General features: G+C 43.7%; 1 protein-coding gene across 5 annotated transcripts in view; it reads left to right on the top strand.

The window, feature by feature from the left end:
- The window catches only part of gbf1 (golgi brefeldin A resistant guanine nucleotide exchange factor 1), an 86,258-nt gene that overhangs the window by 21,136 nt on the left and 42,406 nt on the right, over nt 1–22,716 (top strand). For all 5 annotated transcript variants that reach the window (XM_063491104.2, XM_063491101.2, XM_063491102.2 and 2 more), the window contains exon 4: nt 19,883–20,014. In XM_063491104.2, coding sequence (XP_063347174.1) covers nt 19,883–20,014 — 132 coding nt within the window. The remainder of the gene's footprint in view (nt 1–19,882; nt 20,015–22,716) is intronic.

The raw sequence follows: 22,716 nt of genomic DNA on the forward strand, positions 1-22,716 counted from the left end.
TGATTTTTGAAACAGTTTATTTGCAGTCACGTGCGCATCTATCATTGTCAGTGCAAATGCAGTGATAAATGCATAAAGATAATGCACTCTCTGGAACGCCTCTCATTTGCTCAGCTGCCTGGAATTACGCCACAGTATCTTTGAGGAGGCACTACTTGAGCTTGGTTTAGGATTACTGTGCTCTTGGCACACAGCCCCAGTGTTACTCTTCACCACTCCTTTAGAAAAATGTTTTACCCCCCCACCACCCCGCTGTTACCTCTCAAGTTTGGTTAAATTATGTGCTGAAAGATGTTTTATGACAAACAGCAAGCCCTGGGGAAGTGCACTTTGTACATGGGTGGAAGTGGGCTGCAATGTGAACAGCAGTGAAGTGGCTCGTTTTTCTCCTCCTCTCTAACCACTCAGTCTGTCCTCACGTTGGCACTCACAGCAGACAAGGAAACGTGGATTTCATGGAAGCAGCAAAAGTCTGCTTTTATTTGAAATGATCAGCACATTTTCCTACTGAAAGTGAGCCCACTGACCGTAAAAACGATTGGCTGACATCTCTTCAGTATAACGGTAGACCGGTACTTCTTTGTGATGCCCCCGCACACCTGCGCTCTCTCAGGTGTGAGCCCCCCTGCTGTGTTTCTGCTGTGCAGCTCACGGAGGCCCAAAGGGGCATGGACTGTGACAGGCAGTTCAGTGCCCCACTGTGGATCAACCTGACTGGGTTTAATGTCTCCCCACCATCCACAGTCCGCAGTGTTGTTCATGTGTTGCCATGGACAGCTTACACATTTCATCACTTTTTCAAAATGGGCCTCCTTTGCCCTCGGTATAGATCACGGTCATGTAGAACTGAAATAGATGGCAGCTCTGAGGAATAGATGAGTGGGTTGGATCATAAGCTTTAAGCTGAATGTCCAACGTGTTCATGAAGCCAGTGCACCAGTACAAACAGTCCCTGTACAATCCCACCATGGTTTTCTGTTAAAATAGCATGTTTATACAATTATACATACACTGGTGTAGTGTTTCCAGCTTTGATTGTATACCTGCCTCTATGACTGATAACTGTGGTGAACAGTAGTTGTAGCTGGCATCTGTTTATTGGCCTCATTCCTGCTCATTGTGTCACTGCATGTTACCACTGTGCTGCTGGTGTCTTTTGGAGCATTGGCACCTGTTGTTAGCTACCAAAGAACAAGCCTACCACAGCTTATCTTTCATGCTGTAGTGTCAGTTTTTGGAGACTTTGCAACCCTTATGCAACCTTTACATCCCAGATTTTAATCAGATGTCGGTAACAGATCATCTAAATAAACTGCTATAATGTGCAACACACCACAAACACATTGAAAGTCTGGTGATATTGATTCCCTGCAGGCCAGTTTATATAAAAGCACTGAATGAAGTGCTGCTTTGTCACAGGAGTTTGCATTTATTAATTCTGTAATGCAGGAAATGTATAAATGCTGTTATACTTGATTGTAATCTGCTGCTTAACTTTGCTGCTGGAATTACAGATAAGAGAACACAGGAGACACAGAAATACCTGTCGAGTCAATAAAATTCAATTCATTTTGATCTGCTGACAAACTAAAGGGATCTTCTTTAACAACTTGGGGACGGTGACCTTTAGTGTTTAAATGTATGATGTCCAGCTCTCACTGTAGAAATCAACAGCAGCTCTGAGCGTGCAAGCAAAACTATTCACTGGACTTTACATGTTTATTTCACCACATTTTCTGTCTCAGTCATCTGTTGTCTTCTTTCCAACATTGCTTTGTTCTCTTGTCTTTTGTGTTTCTTTTTTTTTCTTTCTCTTTTTTTAAACCTGTCCCGTTTGGTTCTTTTGCCATCAGAATTATTGTCTAAAGGCGAAGAAAGATGCCCAACGGATTTACTTTACCAAATGGACCATCCCAGCCTTGCCGTAATGGTCCATTTGATTTACCTTTTATTGTTTATTTTATTTTATTTTATTTTTTTTACTTGCTAGATACAGGACAGGGGAAAAGAGAGGGGAGAAAGAAAGAGGGGGGAAAAAACAAAACAAAACAAAAAAAAAAACAGCGGAGAAGAGGGACGGGGATAAAGGGCAAAAAACAAAAACCAACAAAACAAACAGACAAAAAACACATATATCGATCACCTGGATCACCTGTTGAGAAAGAAAAAAGAAAACAAGCAGAAGAAAACGAGAGTAATAGAATAAACAACATCACAATGATATATGGGAATATAACACTAAATACTTAATATTAAACATTATTGTGCAGCACGTAAGATCGACAGCGCACAGTGTGCTTTGAGGTAGGAGCCAAAAAGGGTGTAGTTTGTGTGTGTGATCACCTGTGTGTACACCTGTGAGCATGAGCGCGCTTGTATTTAAAAGGTTCCTTAATGTAATGATCTGCTAGAGGGTGTGGGGGGCCACAGTCCCATCCTCCAGGGCATGAAGCAGGTATGGAGGAGATCAAAACTCCAGACATCCAGAGGCCCCCAGAACACAAGAGACCAAGGAAGACCAACAGAGGGGCAGCCGCGCCACTGTCCCAGAAAGAGCTGAGGAGAGTCCCAGATGAGGGATCACTCAGCAGCCGCGGAGCAGAAGCCAGGGGGGGTTGCGGTGACGTGCCCGTGAGCTCCGCCGGCAGCCAGCTGTGCCTGAGTGACCGAGCCCCAGGCCGAGAGGCCGAGGGCACCCCACCCCCGAAGTGGCCCGAGCGAGCCCCAGGTTCCAGGCCCCGATAAGCAGCCACCAAGGAGTGAGCCGGTGTGTACCCGGACGCCCACCCCCGGACACAAAGAACCACCAACGCATCGATGTCTGAGGGCGTCTGCCACCGGCAGGGGAAGTGGTGGGGGGAGATAGGCCTCCAAACCTTGGAGGGCCTGAGATGTCCCCAGAGAGGTGGCGTCTGATACCCAACCTGACATATAGACACAGACATACAGGCACACTCAAATACAAACATCCATTCCCACCCTCATGCTCTCATAGGCAATTACTCCACACTCAACCAACGTGGAGACAGACATAAAGAGACGCTGTACACACAATCACACTCCCCAAGCGTACTCTAAGAACCGGGTCTAGGTACCCTTGCCCCTGGAGGGGGAAACTGCACCCAGACCCAGGTGGTGTTACCCTTTTCCCTGCAGTGGGGAGAAGCAGACTGCCCCGACTCCGCAGCAGCAGGGAGGCCCCACACACCAGACCCCAGTCGGACGGCCAACTCCTCCTCCTAGCCCCCCCGCTCCAGCAGGCCGCAGAGACCGGGGGTGTGAGAAGACTCCAAACCTCCCTCTACCCGCTCATATGTAGTGTTGATGTATATGTGTTCTAAGGTGCAATTAAAACCCAGGAGGGCATGGAGCTACCTGCCAGAGAGCAGCAGGTAAGCGCATAGCCCCTCCTGATAGCCCTCAATGTCTACGTGTATTTAAAATTGAGAGGTGGGCAACGACGCCAGGGGTGAGGTGTACACCCTGATGGTAATTTGGAGTCCGTGTTGTGAGCCCACCCCCAAGATCCTATATGTATGTGTTATGAGAGTGTGAGTAATGTGAATGTCTAAGTTGTGAGATAAAATTGAGGCAGAGGCAGCCAGAAGGGGACAGAGGGGGGGGATGCCTCCTCTGCACCCTGGTGACACACCCCTACCCCAAGGCCCTGCATGTGTGGGTGATTGTGGTGGAGCGGGAAGAGGGAGGCAGCTGGAGATGGGGAGGGAAGAAAGGGAGGGGCAAGTGACCCCTCCCTGGGGCCAGCTCCCCCGCTGACCCCAGTAGGCACCCCCAATAGACGCCCAGGCTGAGATCTTCCTCCACCTCTCCTATATCTCCCCCTCCTGCAGAGAGAATTCCTGAGGAGAGGAAAGCTCCTGCAAGATGTGACAACCTCCCCCACCAGTTGAAGAGTCCCCCAGGTGGCTTGATGCACTGGCGGCGCCCTGCGCCAGGACTGGGCCCCCATATACCCACCCGCCCACAACCCCAGCAACACACCAACCAGGACCCGAGCCCCCGAGGCCCGGCCAGGGCCCCAGCCCAGAGACGGAGCGCCCCCAGAACCTCACGCCCGTCCCGGACCCACCCAGGGGCAGCCAGGCTACCAGGTCAGTAACCCACGTCCGTCAGCACAGACCCTCCCCTAGCCCCGCTGCACGCAGCCACGAGGAAACCGTCACCTAAGAGCCAACAGAGCCCTTAATTGGCCATGACCGCTACCCCGGGTTGAGCCCCCCAAGGAAGATGCTCCTGGGGAACCCCCCGACGCCCTAAGCCTCTCCCTACCCCCACACCAATCACAACAGTGAAGGTGGGACCAAACTATGACCCCCCACCCCCACTAGGTGATGGAGCTGATCAAAGGAGCCCAGAGCAATTGATCTGATGTGGTGGCAGAGGCTGTATCAAGACTAATGTAATCTAATAGATAATTTCTATACTGGTTAGAATTAAGATTATTTTTATTTTTCCAGTTCATGAGGACTGTTTTCTTGGCTATGCATAGGGCAGTGAAAACCATGTGGGCTATATTCTTTTCTGAAGTGACATTATCTAAGCTGCCCAACAAACACACTAAAGGAGAATTTGGAATGTTACATTTCAGACACTTTGATAAGTCTTCACATATCTCACGCCAAAACTTCTGAACTGGTGGACAGAACCAAAGAGCGTGGATATAATTGTCCGGTGAATTGGTTTGGCAGTGTGAGCAGTTGTTGGTAGACGTAAAGCCCATCTTGAACATCCGATGACCTGTATAGTGCACTCTATGTAGTATTTTGTATTGAATTAATTGAAGACTGGGATTTCTAATTAGATGAAAGGTTTTTAAGCAAATCTGAGACCAGAAGTTTTGGTCTAAGTTAACTGATAAATCCGCTTCCCATTTTGCAATAGGAAGTGATATTGATTCATCTATTTTAGAAAGCATTCTGTATATTTTGGATAGTAATTTGGGGGTTTTAAGAGTAAGAAATTGAACCACACTTGGTGGTGTTTGTAGTTCAACTTGACCCGGTTTAAATTTCTTTTTTACTATGGATTTAATTTGTTGATATTCTAAAAATCTTTTCTTGTTGATCCCATATTGTGTAACTAGTCTGTCAAATGAAATAAATTCTGTTCCTTCTAGTATATGTTCTAAATATTTGATTCCTTTACCACTCCAATCTGAAAAGTTTATCATATTATTGTTTTGTAATATGTCAGGGTTGTTCCAGATAGGTGTACGTTTGCATGGGATTAATGAAGACTCTGTCAACTTCAGAAACTCCCACCATGCTGTCAGAGAGGAGCTAATGTTGACGCTTTTGAAGCATTCATGTCGTTGAATGTTTGAGCTGATAAATGGTAGATCTGAAATCTCTAGATTATTGCAAAGTGCTTGTTCTACATCTAGCCAAGGTTCATCTAAGAGGGTATGTTTTTGCCATCCTGAGATAAATTGGAGCCTGTTGGCTAAGAAGTAGTGCTGAAAGTTAGGTAGTTCTAATCCTCATTTATCCTTGGTCTTTTGTAGTGTTTTTAAGCTTATACGTGGGGGCTTATTTTTCCAAAGGAATTTGGACATATATGAATCTAGAGATCTGAACCAATCTTGTGGCGGTTTAGTTGGGATCATTGAGAATAAATAATTTAATTTTGGTAAGACCATCATTTTTATAGCGGCAACCCTTCCCATGAGTGATATGGGTAGACATTTCCACCTAGCCAGATCGCCTTCTACTTTCTTTAAAAGTGGGATATAGTTTAATTTAGTTAGATCTGCAAGCTTGGGAGAAACATTAATACCTAAATATTTTATATTTCCCGATTGCAGTGGAGTAGAAGAGGAATTATGGAAGGAGCAATTAATCGGAAGGACTGTAGATTTTGACCAGTTAATTGAGTAATCTGATATTCTTGCAAAAGAGTTTATCAATTCAATCACCCCAGAGATATTGGTTTGTGAATTTTGGAGAAAGGGTAGCACATCATCCGCATAAAGGCTGACTTTATGTTCCACGTTCTTGCATTTTATGCCCTTAATTACTGAATTCTGTCTAATTGCTGCTGCTAGTGGTTCAATAAAAATTGCAAACAGTGAAGGGGAGAGTGGGCATCCCTGCCTGGTGCCCCTCAGGAGACAGAAGCTGGAGGATGTCTGGTCATTTGTTCTGACACAAGCTGTTGGGGAATTATATAATATTTTTAACCAGCTGATGAAAGAAGATCCAAAACCAAATTTGTGTAAAGTTGCAAATAGAAATTTCCAGTTAACTCTGTCAAACGCTTTTTCTGCATCTAAAGAAAATATTGTAGTTTCAAGGTTTTTACTGTATGAGTAGTCTATCAAATTAAGTAATCTACGTGTATTTGTTGATGAGTGCCTACCTTTTATGAAACCAGTTTGGTCAGGATGAATTAAGAGGGGGGTTATTTTCTCTAGTCTCTTCGAGAGAGCTTTGCAGATTATTTTAAGGTCTACATTTATAAGGGATATTGGACGATAGCTTGAGGGATATACAGGGTCTTTGCCTGGTTTTAGCAGGAGATTAATGTTTGCAGAATTCATATTTGATGGGAGTCTGCCATTTTCTTTGATTTCCAACAGCATTCTGTAAAAAATTGGGGCTAAAATCGTCCAGAATTCTTTGTAGAATTCTGCAGGAAAGCCGTCTGGACCTGGAGCCTTATTATTGGGCATATTTATCAGGGCTTCCTGGAGTTCACCTGGTGTCAGTGGCGAATCCAATGCCATTGCTTGAGAGTCTAATAATTTTGGGAGAGTTATGTTGTCTAAAAACTGATCAATTTCCTTTTTAGATGGGTTTATTTGTGGTGAATACAACGTTTTATAGAAATCCCTGAAGATGTTGTTTATTTGTTTCGGGTCATATACTGTATTCCCAGATGAGTCTTGAACAGCACATAGAGTTGTTTTTTCTTTATTTATTTTTAGCTGGTTTGCTAGAAATTGACCGGATTTATTACCATGTTCATAATTTTGTAAGCGTAGTCTTTGTACTAAGAATTTTGTTTTTTTATCAATTATCTCATTTAATTCTAGTTTTGTTTTGCGTATTTTGTTCAATGTTTCCTGATCTTGGTCGGACGCATAGGCTTCTTCTAGTGATTTGATGGTTTTTTTCTAATTCCTGGATATTTTTGTTTTCTTTTTTCTTTTTATGTGATGAGAAAGAAATTATTTTACCTCTCATCACAGCTTTCCCTGCTTCCCATAGAACAGAAGCTGATGTTCCGGGAGTGTCATTAAAGTCTAAATATGAAGTCCACTCTTTTTTAAAATATTTAATAAAGTCTTCATCTTTAAGCAGTGATGTATTAAATCTCCAGTTTTTACTAGGCGTAGTATTATTCTTGTGCATTAGTGTTAAAGATACAGGAGCATGATCGCTGACAGCTATAGGGTGAATCTCAGTGTCTGAAATGTCCCTCAGCAGTGAGCTGCTGACCAAAAAATAATCCAGACGAGAGTAGGAGTGATGGACATGTGAGAAAAAAGTATATTCCTTACTGGTGGGGTGAAGGGAGCGCCATGCATCGCAAAGACCAAAGTCGCTCATATACTGTTTGATTATATTTGTGGACTGCCAATTACGCTGAGTTCCTGCTGTATTGAGCCTATCCATTTCTTCATTTAGTCCAAGGTTGAGGTCGCCTCCAAGAAGAAGTGTGCCATCTAAGTGTTCAGAGAGTGCACTGAAAAAACCGTGAAAGAATGAGGGATCATCAACATTTGGACCATATACACTTACAATACATAGCTTTTTATCAAGTATAGATAGTTTAATGATTAAGAATCTGCCCTCTGGATTTATAACTGTATCGAGTACTGTGAAATTAATTTTTTTATGGATTAAAATTGCTACTCCCCTTTGTCTAGAATTATAACAAGCTGAGAACACATTAGGAAACTCAGGTGTTTTAAGTTCATTCGAACCTCTAAGAGGTCTGTGGGTCTCTTGTAAAAGGACAACATCTGCCTGTAGTTTTTTGAGTTGGTTAAATATTTTTAACCTCTTTTCTCTGGAGCCAGCTCCATTTACATTCCATGTAACGAATCTTAGTGCACCCATAGATGTCTGTGTATAACTAGGGGTGTGCGCTGTGTGTGTCGCTTAGACAGGTGGAGAGAATACATCACTTGTTCGTAAATAAAAAGAGGGGGAGAGAGAAAAAATGTGTGGTGAGATGCTCCCTGAGTCTGACTATGTGTGTGCATATTTACTAATATGAGTACGCTTGGTTTAAGTGTGTGTATCCTATACGACTGTGTGCGCTGTCTGATGTAAATGTGCTGCCGTTGAGCGCATGGCTGTGCGTGATCGTGCTGTGCGTATGTGTCCAAATAAAGGATGTTGTTTGTGGATGAGTGTGGAAGCAGGTGATCGAAGCAGTGAAAGAAAGAAAAAAGAAAGAAAGAAACCAAGGACAAGGGTGAGCAGCATAAAAACAAGAGGGGGAAAAAAGAGAACAAAAAACGAGAAGGAAAAAAAAAAAATCCGGAAACATTCCGATCAAACCATTGACGGAGAGTGACGGTGTCAATTCTGCTATGAAATCACACCTAAGATGTGATTTGATACTAGTAAGTTAAACAGATGTTAATGCAAGTTAGTGTGAGTGGGTGGGGAAAGGGTGTAGCGGATTCTTATCTGGTGTGAAGTTAATACAGCCACGGAGTGATGTCGGGGTCGCGGTGGAGCTGTCCGTCCATGTACAGCCGGTCCACAGTGATGACAGCGCGGGAGCCCTTCTGGATAAAGCTGCGTCGGATTGGGAAGAGGACCCTGCGTCGTTCCAGGATCTCTTTGGGGAACTGGTCGTTCACGCTGAAGTCCGTTCCTTTTAATTCCCTGCCGCGGCTTTTCACCTGTTCCTTTTGTTTGTAGTGGCCGAATTTGGCCACGATAGGACGTGGTCTTCCGGCCGCAGCCCGAATGGGGCCGAGGCGATGCACCCTATCAAAGACGATGTTCTTCACCGTGTCCTCGGGCAGCTTCAGGTGGGTTTTGATGAAGCTTTTTACCGTGGTCTCCGCGTCCTCTCCAGCGGCTTCTGGAATACCAGAAAATACCAGATTACCACGCATGCTACGAGCTTGTAGATCAATAACTGTTTCTTTTATTTTTTTATTTTCTCTATTTAGCTGAGTAACATTGTCTGTGAGACATTTCACCGACTCCCTTAGCGTGGCATTTTCAGCAGCGAGCGTTTCCACCTGCTGCTGGCTAAACTCCAGGGACTCTCGCAAGGATTTAAATTCCCGGTGAAGAATCTCCACCAAGGACAGCCTTGCATCGAAACTGGACAGTCGTTGGTCGATTGACTCCAGTATGTCGACAATATCTTTGCCGGCTGGCGATGTTGTGCCGGGGGAATCTGCCGGGCGAAGTCTTTTCGACGACGGCGTGTCAGGTTTGGCCGGGGAAGCTTCACTCTGAGCCTTCTTCATCACGAGATCCTGGAAGTACTGATCAATGTAATCTTGGAGAGCCTCTAAACTCTCCCCGTTGTTCTCCAGGGTGTTGGAGATGATTTAGACAAATGTTGTTAGTTATAAGACAATTGATAAGTGTATTTGGTTATACTGAAGCTTAAAGGAATTTATTCAAATCTAAACTACCATTCGCTTTAATTTTCCGCCAAAATCTCCGGCGTCTGACGTCAGTTACAACATGAGTCGCTTACCTTGTCCGTCACTTCCGTCACTTACCTCACCTCACAGTTTTGCAGTTTGCTTTGTGGGCTCTACTCTTTTGTGTTTCTTAATGATTTTCAATCTCCATTTTATCCCCTTCATTATCTGATACTGTCTCTGATTGGGGATTGTTTGGTGCAGAAGAAGAGTCACGTGACTTTAAAAGGACGGTTTTTAATGGAAGCAGAAATCTCTGCTTAACAGACAAAGTTGGTAAGGACTGTGGTGAGACACGTTATTGCCAACTGGAGTTTAAGGCTTCTATAAATCCTATCAGGAAATTAAAGAAATACATAATTTCCCCAAATATATTAGTGACATAACAAGTGGATAGATGTTTTCTGTATCGTTTCTGTCTTTTGTTTTTCTGTTTGTCCAATGTATAACGGCGTATAACGGCGTGTAACACTTTGTAACGGTGTGTAACAGTGTAGCACTTTGTAACAGCGTGTAACAGCATGTAGCACTTTGTGACGGCATGTAACACTTTGTAACAGCGTGTGACAGCGTGTAACAGTGTAACACTTTGTAACAGCGTGTGACAGCATGTAACAGCGTAACACTTTGTGACAGCGTGTAACAGTGTAGCACTTTGTAACAGCGTTTAACACTTTGTAACGGCGTTTAACACGTTGTAACGGCGTGTAACACGCTGTAATGGCGTGTGACAGCGTGCAACGGCGTGTGACAGCGTGTAACAGTGTAGCACTTTGTAACAGCGTGTAACACTTTGTAGTGCTACACGCCGTTAACAGTGTGTAACGGCGTGTAACACTTTGTAACGGCGTGTAACAGCATGTAGCACTTTGTGACGCATGTAACACTTTGTAACAGCATGTGACAGCGTGTAACACTTTGTAGTGCTACACGCCGTTAACAGTGTGTAACGGCGTGTAACACTTTGTAACGGCGTGTAACACTTTGTAACGGCGTGTAACACTTTGTAACGGCGTGTAACACTTTGTAACGGCGTGTAACACTTTGTAACGGCGTGTAACACTTTGTAACAGCATGTGACAGCGTGTAACAGTGTAGCACTTTGTAACAGCGTATAACACTTTGTAACAGCGTGTAACAGTGTGTAATGGCGTGTAACACTTTGTGACAGCGTGTAACACTTTGTGACAGCGTGTAACACTTTGTGACAGCGTGTAACACTTTGTGACAGCGTGTAACACTTTGTGACAGCGTGTAACACTTTGTGACAGCGTGTGACAGCGTGTGACAGTGTAGCACTTTGTAACAGCGTGTTTGTTGCTGTTGTGAAGTATTCTTAGATGAATGAGGCACTTTTCCTCGAGGACCAAAGGCTTGTTATGGCTCTGTCTGCTCATCATCATCATCATCATCATCATCATCATCACCTTGAGGCTTCCACCTTTGTGTATCCAGTCCCAAGTTGTGTGTGTTTGGGTGCTAATCCCAGGTGTGAAGCGCAGGGGTGAAGAGCTGAATGTAGGAGAGCTTTTTAAGTGTGTGGGTGCTGTGAACCCTCACCATCCCCAACGATGATGAGATGGCAGAGAGCAGCATGCAGAACTAAGTCAGTGATGTACTTTTGCTGTGTTTGGAAAGCAGCTGACACACTGGCTGCCAGGGAAACACACACTGCTCTGTTGTCTGCTCAAAGCACCCTCCCCTTTAGCCCAGGGTAAACTGAAACAGCCAAGATTAGTATTCATCCCTCTTAATGCTGTAGCTTATAATATAGTCATTAGGTGACTTGAGACTAAGCCATCCCACCTAACTGCTGTGATTTATTAAACACACAGAGGATTTGCTGTCAATGCAGTGTGGACATAAAGCTAACGTCACATCTAAATACAGTTGTATCAGCTTATTAATACTGATGAGCTGTGCTTTAAGTGGTTACATTCAAACTGAGGGAGGGATGAAATGGGATGACTCTCAACTGAATCCTGCTTTCCTGCATTTAGTCCAAGTATCTGAGTTGCATCGCAACCAGCTAGCATGTAGGCTCCTGGTGTTTGATTGTGTGTCAGTTTACCAGCCTGTATTTGTACTCAGTGTGTAGTTATACTTGCACATCAAGTAAAAGTTATTTTCTTAGTGTAGGACGTAGTAGCTATTTGCATACTGGTGTGCCTTTTTCTTACTTATTTAACTGAGTGTTGTTTCTAAAGTCAGCACAGCAATCTTCTCAGGGTGCTTTGTGTTGTAAGAGGGAATCAGACGATCCTCTCTGGTACTTTTAACAGGACCTGTGGAAAAACTGGGCTCAGGAATGGGGAGCACTCTGTCACATTGACTGGTGTGAGGCAAACGGAGCTGAGTACACACTTTCTGAATAGGCTTTGTGACATGTTCAAGCCGTGACTCCCATCTAATTCTGTCAATATATCGATAACTATATTAACCAAATATCATGTAACATGTGTGACAGTTGGTGTGTGTGGTATCACAGTGAGATGAATAATTATTCTTTGGCAGGGAAATGAGACAAACCCATCTCAGGTGTGATGTTTGGATTGTGGATGCATTTCCAGTTTGGAGAGTGTTTTTTATTTAGAAGATTTTCATGAGGAAATCTGAATATGACCTGTTAGTATAGACAAGGCAGCAGCAAGGTGGAAACTAAAGGTATTATTATGGGATATTGGTTGTTATTACCCCTCAGAGTAATAACTGGGTGATTTAGAGAAATATAAATGGAGCAACAATGGTGAGGACTGAGCAGTAACACACTGAGATGTGTTTCATTGGATAATAGGAGCCAAAAACAAGCTAAGAAACAAAGCTAGGCCCATGAGGCAAAACCAGTTAGTAATCCCTTGGTAACAATATGATACCCTGCTGGCAATAAGAAGGTAATGTGTGTGCTTTAAATGATAATGACCTTATGGGCTACTGTTTTAGTGTAGCAGGATTTTACCAGATTATAATATTTAAGTTAATCCTGCATTCTGCTTGGCTTAAAGCAATAATGTAAATATTTCGTTTATTGTTCTGACTTATTAAATATAACGTTTAGTGTGTGCTAGGTTTGGTGTAATGAGCTGCAAATTGTAAAGCTGCCTGTTTCTGTTTAATACTACATGAAAAAGTTATTAAAGCAAACTTCAAGAAGCGTGATAATTACCAGGAAACACCTGTGGTACTTTCTGTGTAATTAGCAGGAACAAGGACTGTTTTTATTACTACTGTATCATTAGCTACCAAACATAAGCACCTTTCTTCACCTTAGTGTCCAAGACATGCGGCCACAGATCTGATGATCAGATTACCAAATCTACCCGTGAAGCTTTCAGTTTACCGGTCAGTTTACGTTCCTACCATCACCTAAGACCCGGTGCTCTGGGTAGTGAGGTCGGGGCAGCAGACATGAGTTTCCTTTGAAGAGTAGCTAGGCTCACTCCATCTCCTACAGAGAGCCCAGCTTCTCTTGTAGAGTAGAGCTGCTGCTCCTCCACAAACTCCATCCTCCTTTAGGCATAGATGTCACAGTCGTTGGTTGCCCTGCCTTTGTCTTATGTCTTTAGACGTATGATTCACTTTAATCCCACTAAGTCTTTGTAGTGTTTTGTTTTTAATCGGTTCAGGTCAAACTGAATAGCTTTAATTCAGTTTAGCCTGACATAAACACAGGTGTCTTAATTTTAGAATAGGTGCTGACAGCAGATCTAAAAATGGTTCTCTTAAATCAGACCTGGGGAAGTCCAGGCCTCAAGGGCCGGTGTCCTGCAGCTTTTAGATGATGATCCAACACAGCTGATTTAAACGGCTAAATGACCTCCTCAACATGTTGTGAAGTTCTCCAGAGGCCTGCTAATGAACTAATCATGTGATTCAGGTGTGTTGACCCAGAGTGAGATCTGAAACCTGCGGCCCTCGAGGCCTGGACTTCCCTGCCCCTGTCTTTAATGGTACTTGGTGATTGTGAAGAACTGCCTGTAAGGAGATCTTTACAATTCAATGGTAGTTTTTGAGGCGCTGCATCAGTTGTTAATAGCGGCTGTGCGTTGTCTCTAGTAGAGTGCGCCTGCAGTGTGATCCTGTGGGGGAGTGGCGTAGTGTGTGAACACACTTAGCTTGCACAGTGTGTGGTTTCTGGAATCTCTCCCATTCCTTGGGAATGCCATTAATGGGGAGGTGAAGGAGAGCAGCAGGTGAAACAAATAAGGATGATAGCTGCACACGCAGACGCACACACACCCTTCAGTCACAACTTTGACTTTGTTTCTGTCGTCGGCTCGTGACCTAATGCCTCTTTTTGGCTCATGCAGACTGGATGTTAGTGCCAGCACTGTCACCACATATGAAAATGATCACAATGGTGTTTGACACTAGGTTTTTGCTATTATATACACAACAGTCTAATTCCACATCATTTAGATGTGTGTGTCTAAAGGCACATGTAGACTTGAGTATTTCCAGTGCGGCATCTTATTACCTATCGGCTGTTTGTTTTCTTGTCCTCATGCCTGCTGATATGTGGTGGACACTCTGACGTTCCCTGCATTTCCATTTTTCCTTAAATCAATCATCCTCTGCATTCTTCGATTCTGTATCGTGGATAACTGACACGATCCAGTCTGAGCCTGAACACATGTATTAGTTTATTCTGCTGAATGACAGTCCACAGCCTTACTCTGTACTATTTCCAACCTCACACACTCCTGGCTCTATGTGCTCCTGCTGCCCACCTATAGTTTGTCCCCACCCCACTTCCCTGTCCTGCATCATAACCAAGACACACGCTGACATTGGCAAGGATACATGGTTAAAAGATGGGATGGAAATTGCGCGTCTTGCTCTCCACTGTTTGTTTTTCTGGAAATAGAGGTGATAATATGAGCCCATCTTATCTGAAGGGCACCTCACTGTGATACTACAAGCAAACACTTATGCATCCAAATGAAATGGAGCCATTTGAATCAGGCGGCTGCATTTATGCTTTAAGAGCTGATAGGATATGTCAGCAGTGACATTTTACATGATGTTCAGTGTGCAGCAGAGTATCTCCCACTTTACATCCCCATGAATACAGAACCGTTCATATGTGCTCAGGTTTTAATTTGCTGTGATAAAACATCGGTTATCTATAATCACAGTGACCGTGACTAGTGCTCATCCATCACAGAGGGGACAGCAGACTGTGAAACACATTAAGTGGACGCTGGGGCCCAGCCAGCTCACTGCTGGAATAATGTAGTCATTGTGCAAAGTATGCACCATTGAAAATACATTTTATGTACAGGATAACAGGTGCAGAGCAGCACAGTGGCTGGCAGGCTGTGGCCTAAGCACGGTTTGGTAATAAAGTCATGCTGGCTGAATAATGCACCTGCTTCCTTTTTATTAGCTCTGTTTTTTAGACTGGAAACAGAATTCTGTTGGCAGCAGTAATAACTGGACATCATCTACATTTTTAGACAAACCACAGTTTTAAGGGACGCTTAACGATACGTGCATCTCATATCTGAGGCTTTCTCACCTGACGATAATAACGATGGGATTGGGTCAGTGAATGATGCACTTACTTATATATAGATCTAAAACGTATTCATTCATTTTTAATTAATATTAAAGACAAGTCTGTGGTGGATGCTTTCCACTGAAAACTCACGGTTACATTTGTTTGAAATGCTGATCCAGCTTTAAGTTCTGCTCAGGCGTCAATGAACTGAAATGTTCATTTACTGAATACATTTATATTTGAATTTACATTGCTTAACAAATATTTTGACCACGCCCAAATATAATGGCTAATCCACCAAGCACACGCTCTTTAAATGTAACGTTAAATTTTACAGTTAAATTTACTGTTTTAACAGAAAAGCATATTAAATATTAGAGCACGTTATTTGTTTTGTTAAAATGTCATGCAGTATTTAGTGATTTCATGTTTACACTAAATACTATTATTGAGGAAGATTATTAGTAATTTAGCAGATTTAGAGTATTCCACTGCAATAGCAGTATAATATATTAACTGTGCCACTGCAGTAGCATTGGTATACTGTTGATTATTCATCAGTTATTCTGCTTTTGTTCTTAATGTTGTGATGTTGTAAAATGATGGAGCACTGTGTGCTTTTCTCCTGTTTTCACCTGAAGTTTTCACTCGTCTCACAGCTTTGAGAAACCAACACAAAGTTATATGAGGACAGTGTTTTAGTCACTATAGCAACTGAGGAAATAGTGGAAAATAAAACCTAACCTGTGCTCTGCCTTTGCTCTTCGTACATAATTCATCCAAAGATCTCAACCAGTGTTCTTTATCATTGTGATGACATCTGTCCTCTGCTTGCTGCGACCTTCTCCAACCAACCTGCCCACAGCGAGCTCTCAAACTTGGGCTGAAAAGTGTGGAAACACTCATGGTTAAAGGATTTCTCCAATAAAATGTGTACTTTTAAATTTCAGAGCCACATTTATGTCTGCCTCCCTTTTCTGTCTCTCTCCCTGATGCAGACAACACTACCACCTTAACATGGAGCTACATGACTTTTAGTAAAATGTTACATTTAAAAACTCACCAGATGTCAATTTCAAACAATTATAATTTGTTCTTTTCACTTAAGAGCCGTGCACATTATCACCAACAGCTACGTTCACCCCCATTGCAGGGATCCTTAGATGGGACTGTTCAGGCCTCCATGGAGTGCTGCAGAGGCTCTGGACTTTACACATAAGGATGTTGTATTCAGTCTTGTACTGAACTATACGTTTTAAAATACATACCTTATCCTCTCTGCCACACAGAGTTGATTCTGTTCATGTGGACGTTTTCAGTTGCAGAAACGTCTCAGTGACCCACACAGCAGCTTTTTCCCCACCTCCCCCTCCTCTCAGTGGCTTTAATCACTATAGCAACCAGTCCCCACAGCTGTGTGGTGATGTCACACTTTCTCTGACATCTAAAGCTCATCATGGCTGATCCTGTAGGTGTGTATGTAGGAGTATTCATACACTAGCTTTAAAACAGATTAGCACAGTTGTATTACAGTCCATACATCCAACAAACAGCATTCAAACCTTTGGTGACTGGCCAGGTGTTACAACCTTTCCAAAATTAATAGGTCATAAATACTCAAATTAATAGGGTTAGGGATATATATATTTGCCTTAGCATGAGGCGTCTCAGCACTGCAGTCACAGACCTTCTTACTGATATCACTGGTGGGTTATCAGTGTGTGGGTCCGGGCCACAGCGTCTGTGGTAGAGGGTGTTTCACCGCTGCTGTTGTAGCTGTTTATTTTGATGCCTTGACCTGGCAGAGCTCCCACAGATACATGACTCACCATCGGTCAGTTTAGTGATGATGACAGTTTATAACACAGGGTCTGTGCTGCTCTTATACACTTCCTTTCCATATATCAAATTCTTAACATCTCTGTTCAGTTTTAATAAATATAAATGACATAGGCAAACCTCACAGCAGGCCTGTCAAACCTATGGCCCAATTATACAGTTATATCTGCCCTGCGACATAATTTCATATGTCAATTATTAATGTCCCGTCAGTGTGTGGGAGCCGAGTGAGAATCAGTGCAGGCAGGGGTGGGACTCTATTTCAATGGGCACACCATGTGGCCAATCACATGCAACGACAGACTGGGATCATACCATTATGTGAAAGAGGAAAAGGGGCAGACGCTCCAAAGACAGCAACTGTAGTGGTACAGGCCAGGTACACTGGGACACGGGGAGGTGGGTTTAAAGGCAAGCGTGTCGGGAAAACGTGAAGAGAGCAGCTTCTGACTGCAGTGATAACGGGGACGAGCTGAGCGCAGAGTTTCTTAGGAGCTGGCTGAAATGAGAAAGATTAAATGTACAGTTATTGAATGTTCCATAAAATAAACTATATGCAGAAGTGTGTGCATGCTATGACACAAAGTCATTAAGAAATAAACGACTAAATGACAGAAAAGTTTCTACTTTACAAAGTTCTGTTTATTTACGACTGCAGTGCAAAACCCCAAAAACCTTTTCTGCTGTTTTCTAAATGTGTTTATGATAATTGAAGAGTCGTGCTGACAGATTTGTTTGGTTGTCACAGCAGCTTTTTCTTTATCATGTAGAAGAACATTAAACATGGACTGTGTCACGGGGATGTGGTGACCTCTGACCTCGCTCTGACAGACTTGGCAAAGGAAAATGAGCAGCATGAAGTAGGCAGTGAAAGGATACTGCTGATCCATGAACGGGACAGTAAGTGCTGACTGTGCACTGATGGTCATGAGCAAATGTAGAAGGGAGAAAAACGCCACACTTTTGTTGTGTTTGTGGCCTCGTTTATATCTGTTCTTATAAATAGCAACAAATATCTAAAATCAGCAGACGTCTGCAATGTTCTGGTTTCTTTCCCACAGAGTCCAGTCAGCCCTGTAACTCCCTCTTAAAGGGATACATGGAGGTTAGTGAGTCTCCATCATTAGAAGAACTCCATATTGTGCTTAGATCCTGCATTTTGGGATTGTAGAGCTCCACGGCTCTGTTTAGAAAGCCTTACAAAGACACCACAGTGATAAACAGAGGCGTGTTTGCTTTCTGCTTTTGTCCTTTTTGTCTGAACAGTGTCTTCAGCTCAGATTCATCTGCTGTAGTTGCTCCCTGTGCTCTAAGCTTTTCTGCTCCAATGCCAATAGATGCGCATGTGTTAAAGATGGCCTCTGTTGTTCAGAGAGTTTGCCTCATCCTGATGTGCTCTCTGGGGGCAGAGGTTCACCCCCGGCTCTCTTCCCTTTCTTTGTGAGGGCCATTTGTGAAGGTAATGCACACATGGCTGGATCCTCTCCTACAGCTCTGAGCAGAGAGACGAGCTCCAGCAAGTCAAGGTAGATGGGATCAGGCTCATGGTGAATCATAATGGCGTCATTTCACAAACTGGTTTCCTTTTGGTCTCCAGTTAAGCTCAACTCCAGTTGGACTTGTGTACAAGATGGACTGTATGCAGCAAACACAGCTCATAGAAGGCAACACGCACCTCTGACTGAAAACTCATTTATTTATTGTAGTTTGGTCAGTGTCATCCTGAGGTCAGTCTAACTTTGGCTGCAGCTATAATTCTTTATTTTCCTTGACTTCTCAAAGCCCACAGAGAGGCTCCATTCAGCCCTGTGTTTACCGAAGGCCCGTTGGATTGTCTCTGAAGTCGTCTTCAGGATCTGCTGACAGCAGCCTTCTTCCACTTAAACTACATGTGTTTGAATATAAAGTAATAAACCACTGACACCCTCCTGTAGAAAGCTGATGGACATCTCAAACCAGCAGACCTATCATAGTCTCTTACTAAAAGTGAGCACCGAGGCTTTGTGATTGCTTCTACACACATTTGTGAAAGAACGGCTCTCAGGACCAGTGATGGGATGGGTTTCCATAACTGCTACATCCAGGCCTTACATCACTACGTGCAGTACAAGCCACCAGACACAGTGGTGTGAAACAAGCCACCACTGGACTGTACAGCAGTGGAGACATGTGCGAAATGATGCTTCTGACAGTCTGATGAGCAGCACCTGACTGCACTGTGCTGCTACGGTGTGGATTCTTGTAGTCGGGCTCTTAGTTTCACTCTCACTGCTGCAGCACACGGACAAAGCTCCCAACGCTGTGGGAAAAGCTTTCAGGCTCTCACCTCGGAGCACACAATGTGGGTAGTGGTCCTTTGTAAATATGCTCTTAAATCATTTTATTGATTCATTTTATATATTGTTCATCACTTTGATCATTATCTGTTGTGTTTAAATGTGTGATATAAAAAGCTAGAGTGTTGGTGGCCCTGCGGTGCTCACAGACTAAAGTCTTATTGTTGTTCCTTGGTCGGGTTTTGCAGATTGACTCTAAAAACACTGGTGGAGGTAAAAATGAAGAAAAATAGATCAATAATAGGGAGCGTGGAGCCTCTTTGCCCAAATGCTAACCTATTCTACTGTTAGCACACTTCTCCCCCTGCCTTAGCAGTGCCTGTATCAAATATCTTCCATCCCCCTCGTCTTCCCCTCATCATTAAGTAAAACACAGGTCAGAGCCTCCCGTCATGTTAATTCCTCATCGATTTATCGGCACATCTGTTTGCACAAACCATCATTTGGAGTCTCGGGAGAAACTACGTGAAGCATTGACCGCTGTTGTTCTGGATCGTGACAGTAATAAAGCCTTTGCAGAGGACCGTGTGCCTGATTATGTGTGCCTGTATTGTTTTTCAGAGCTGTCAGATGTTGAACCCAATATTTTCCTGAGGCCTTTCCTAGAAGTCGTGCGCTCCGAGGACACCACTGGACCAATCACAGGCCTTGCTCTTACCTCTGTCAACAAGTTCCTGTCTCACGGCCTTATAGGTAAGAAAATCCTTAGCTGTATATGAAAATGACCTGGTTTCCAGACAGGAGTGGAGCGGCTTCATGTGAAAACTAAACATGCTGATGAATGTACTCGATTCTTAAACAAACCCAAAAACTTCATTCATGTCCAGGCTCAGAAAGCATCATTTCTCAGTTTAATCACATTTCCTTAAAATGGTAAGACTGGTGTGGGAGTGGTTCTAGGTCTAATATTAATAACAGGAGGCTTCCTGGTAATTAATTAAATAAATAGCAGAAAAACAGTTAAACATGAGGTCAGCCTCAGGGGAGGGGGTTAGACATGTGTGTGTAAGAGCCATTTAAACCATGAATTACATTCTTCAGTATTCAGATTGTATGTCAGATGTTGTCATATGTATCACACAGTGGCTGACTATAGTGTGCTAGCACCAGCAGCCTCCTTTTTTCTAGGTTAAATCCAGGACAGAATGTGGCTGTTGTGCCTGTGTCTCTGTAACTTGGTTCAGCAGATGAAGGAATACGAATACTTGGCTGAAGTGACTTTCTTTATGACACTAAGAAAAGAGGAAACCAACTTCAGGTGAAGTCCAGGAGCGCAGTCGGCCCAGGAAGGCCTGGAATGTTTCTGTTCTTCATAGCTGATGCAGAATGAATTGAAGGTCGCTGTCGTCATTAGCCTCATCAGGGAAATATGGCCCAGTGTCTGCCAAGTGTGAAATGACAATGCATCACCAGGTGTTGGTGTGAGCAGCAGGGTCTGAGGCAGAGTGACAGTGCTGTCAAACAGCTGTAGGCACCCTGTTAGAGAGCTGCTGGGAAACTGTCTTGGTGCTCGCTCCTTTACATTGAAGCTTTCGTGTGAAGGATGTGAATAAAACTGAGGAGCAGCTTCAGTCGGTGCAGAGTTGCAGGGGAGTCAATAGACACGTTACCAATGGATCGATGCTGAGTGAACGCCAAATGAACCTCGTGGTTATGGAGCTCCAATCCTAGCTGTATGTTTGAACTGACTGTACTCTGTGTAACTGTACAGTAATGCTCCATTCACTGTTAATGCAAGTGAAGCTGCTAATCCCATCTAGGCCAGCTAAGGAAAAACCTGAAACTTAGATGCTGCATGTCATTATGTTTCTGAGCAAGTAGAAGATAAATGGACAGAATACTCAAACATGACTGTTCCAGTCACATACTGCCACCTGCTGGCCACACAGACGCCACAGACGCCACTTTGGTGGATTTCTGTTTTCTGGATGCAAGTTTTCCTCACTGAGCATCATGTTTGCCTGTGAGTCTGTAAAGAGGCCTGCAGTCAGACAGATGCTGCGTAACGACAGGCCTGTCAAAGTGCAGAGAGAGAACAGCCTGCGCAGGTGTCACACAAATATGATACAAAAACAACAAGGTCAGCACACTGTCAGGCTACAATGGAATACAGTTTAATAGTGGAATAGTCTACAGACATCTAGGTGGAAATGACTGTAAGACGCACAGATACACACATTTTAATTTTACTTAGAGAGCAGTGGCTCCTCTCTCTGTGGTCTGAGGTCTTCTGGCAGAGTGAGAGCAAACTAAGCCTGGTTGTTGACAGATATCCAGAAATGTGGTCTATTCGCTCTCATCTTATTGCTCGTCTTTTCCCCTCTGCCCCTTCTTTGTTTTCTCAGAGTCTCCTGTAGTCAGCAAAGTCCCACACTGTGCCGCTAGCAGCCGCGCGGTCACTGGACCTCACACGGCTCAGAGCGAGGCTTAGGCTGCAGGGACTGACAGAAGAGATGAGCTTAGAGTACAGCTGAAGCCTGCCTGGGGCTGAGGCTGGAATAAACTCTTATGTGCTTAATAAACTGCCTGTTATAATGAAACAAAGTGTCACACAGGGCCATTTGCTGAATCTCACAGTCAGAGCATTAAAGAAATTGAAATGAGAAAAATTAGTGAAAATACAGTCAACAATTTTTTTTGGACACATGCTCAGTGTATGAAAAGCTCATTGTAGTTCAGCCCACGCTCTGTGAAGAGAACCATAGCTCATAGTTAGCAGAGGAGCCATGGTGTGCTATTAGGAAGATGAACAGGTGAACAAACTGTGTTCAGGAACAGAATGAGTATAAATCCAGTAAAGTAAGTGTTCCCTGTGTGTGGTTTGTCATGCAGAGTGCAGCTTGAGGTCTTTTTGTGTGTCCCTGCCTCTGTGCCCACTCTGTTACGCCACATTTCAGATTGTGTGTTTTTGGACCACAGTTTGATAGACTCGACTTCATGTGGCAGCTGTTTCAGCCCCCTGTTGACTTTGCCCCCCCCCACACACACACACACACACACACATATAGATATACATTGAGCCTCTCCTTTCCTCAGTGTTATTTCAACCCCCCCCCCCAAAGCCCACCTTTGGACACCACTTGCCTACGCTCTGTGCCAGAGGAAGGATTAGTGTTTTCTATCACTTCTGTCTCTCCGCTCTATCCCCATGTGGCTCCAGTTTCTCTGTGTGGGTGTTGGATGTTTCCAACACGACCTCCACGGTTGTTGTCGCCCTCGACTCTGGAGGGATGTCAGCATGACTCCATCTCCCTGGACTTTTCTGAAACCAGTTCTCAGCCTTAAACAAACGACTGACTCTTGTTCTCCACACCATCTGTCAAAGAGCAAATTCCCAAGAAGTGTCTTTAACTTTAATTACATATCATGTAGTAAACACATGTTCAGAGGGAATG

The sequence above is a fragment of the Pelmatolapia mariae genome, linkage group LG13 (assembly GCF_036321145.2).
Source record: "Pelmatolapia mariae isolate MD_Pm_ZW linkage group LG13, Pm_UMD_F_2, whole genome shotgun sequence".
Taxonomy (NCBI): Eukaryota; Metazoa; Chordata; class Actinopteri; order Cichliformes; family Cichlidae; genus Pelmatolapia; species Pelmatolapia mariae.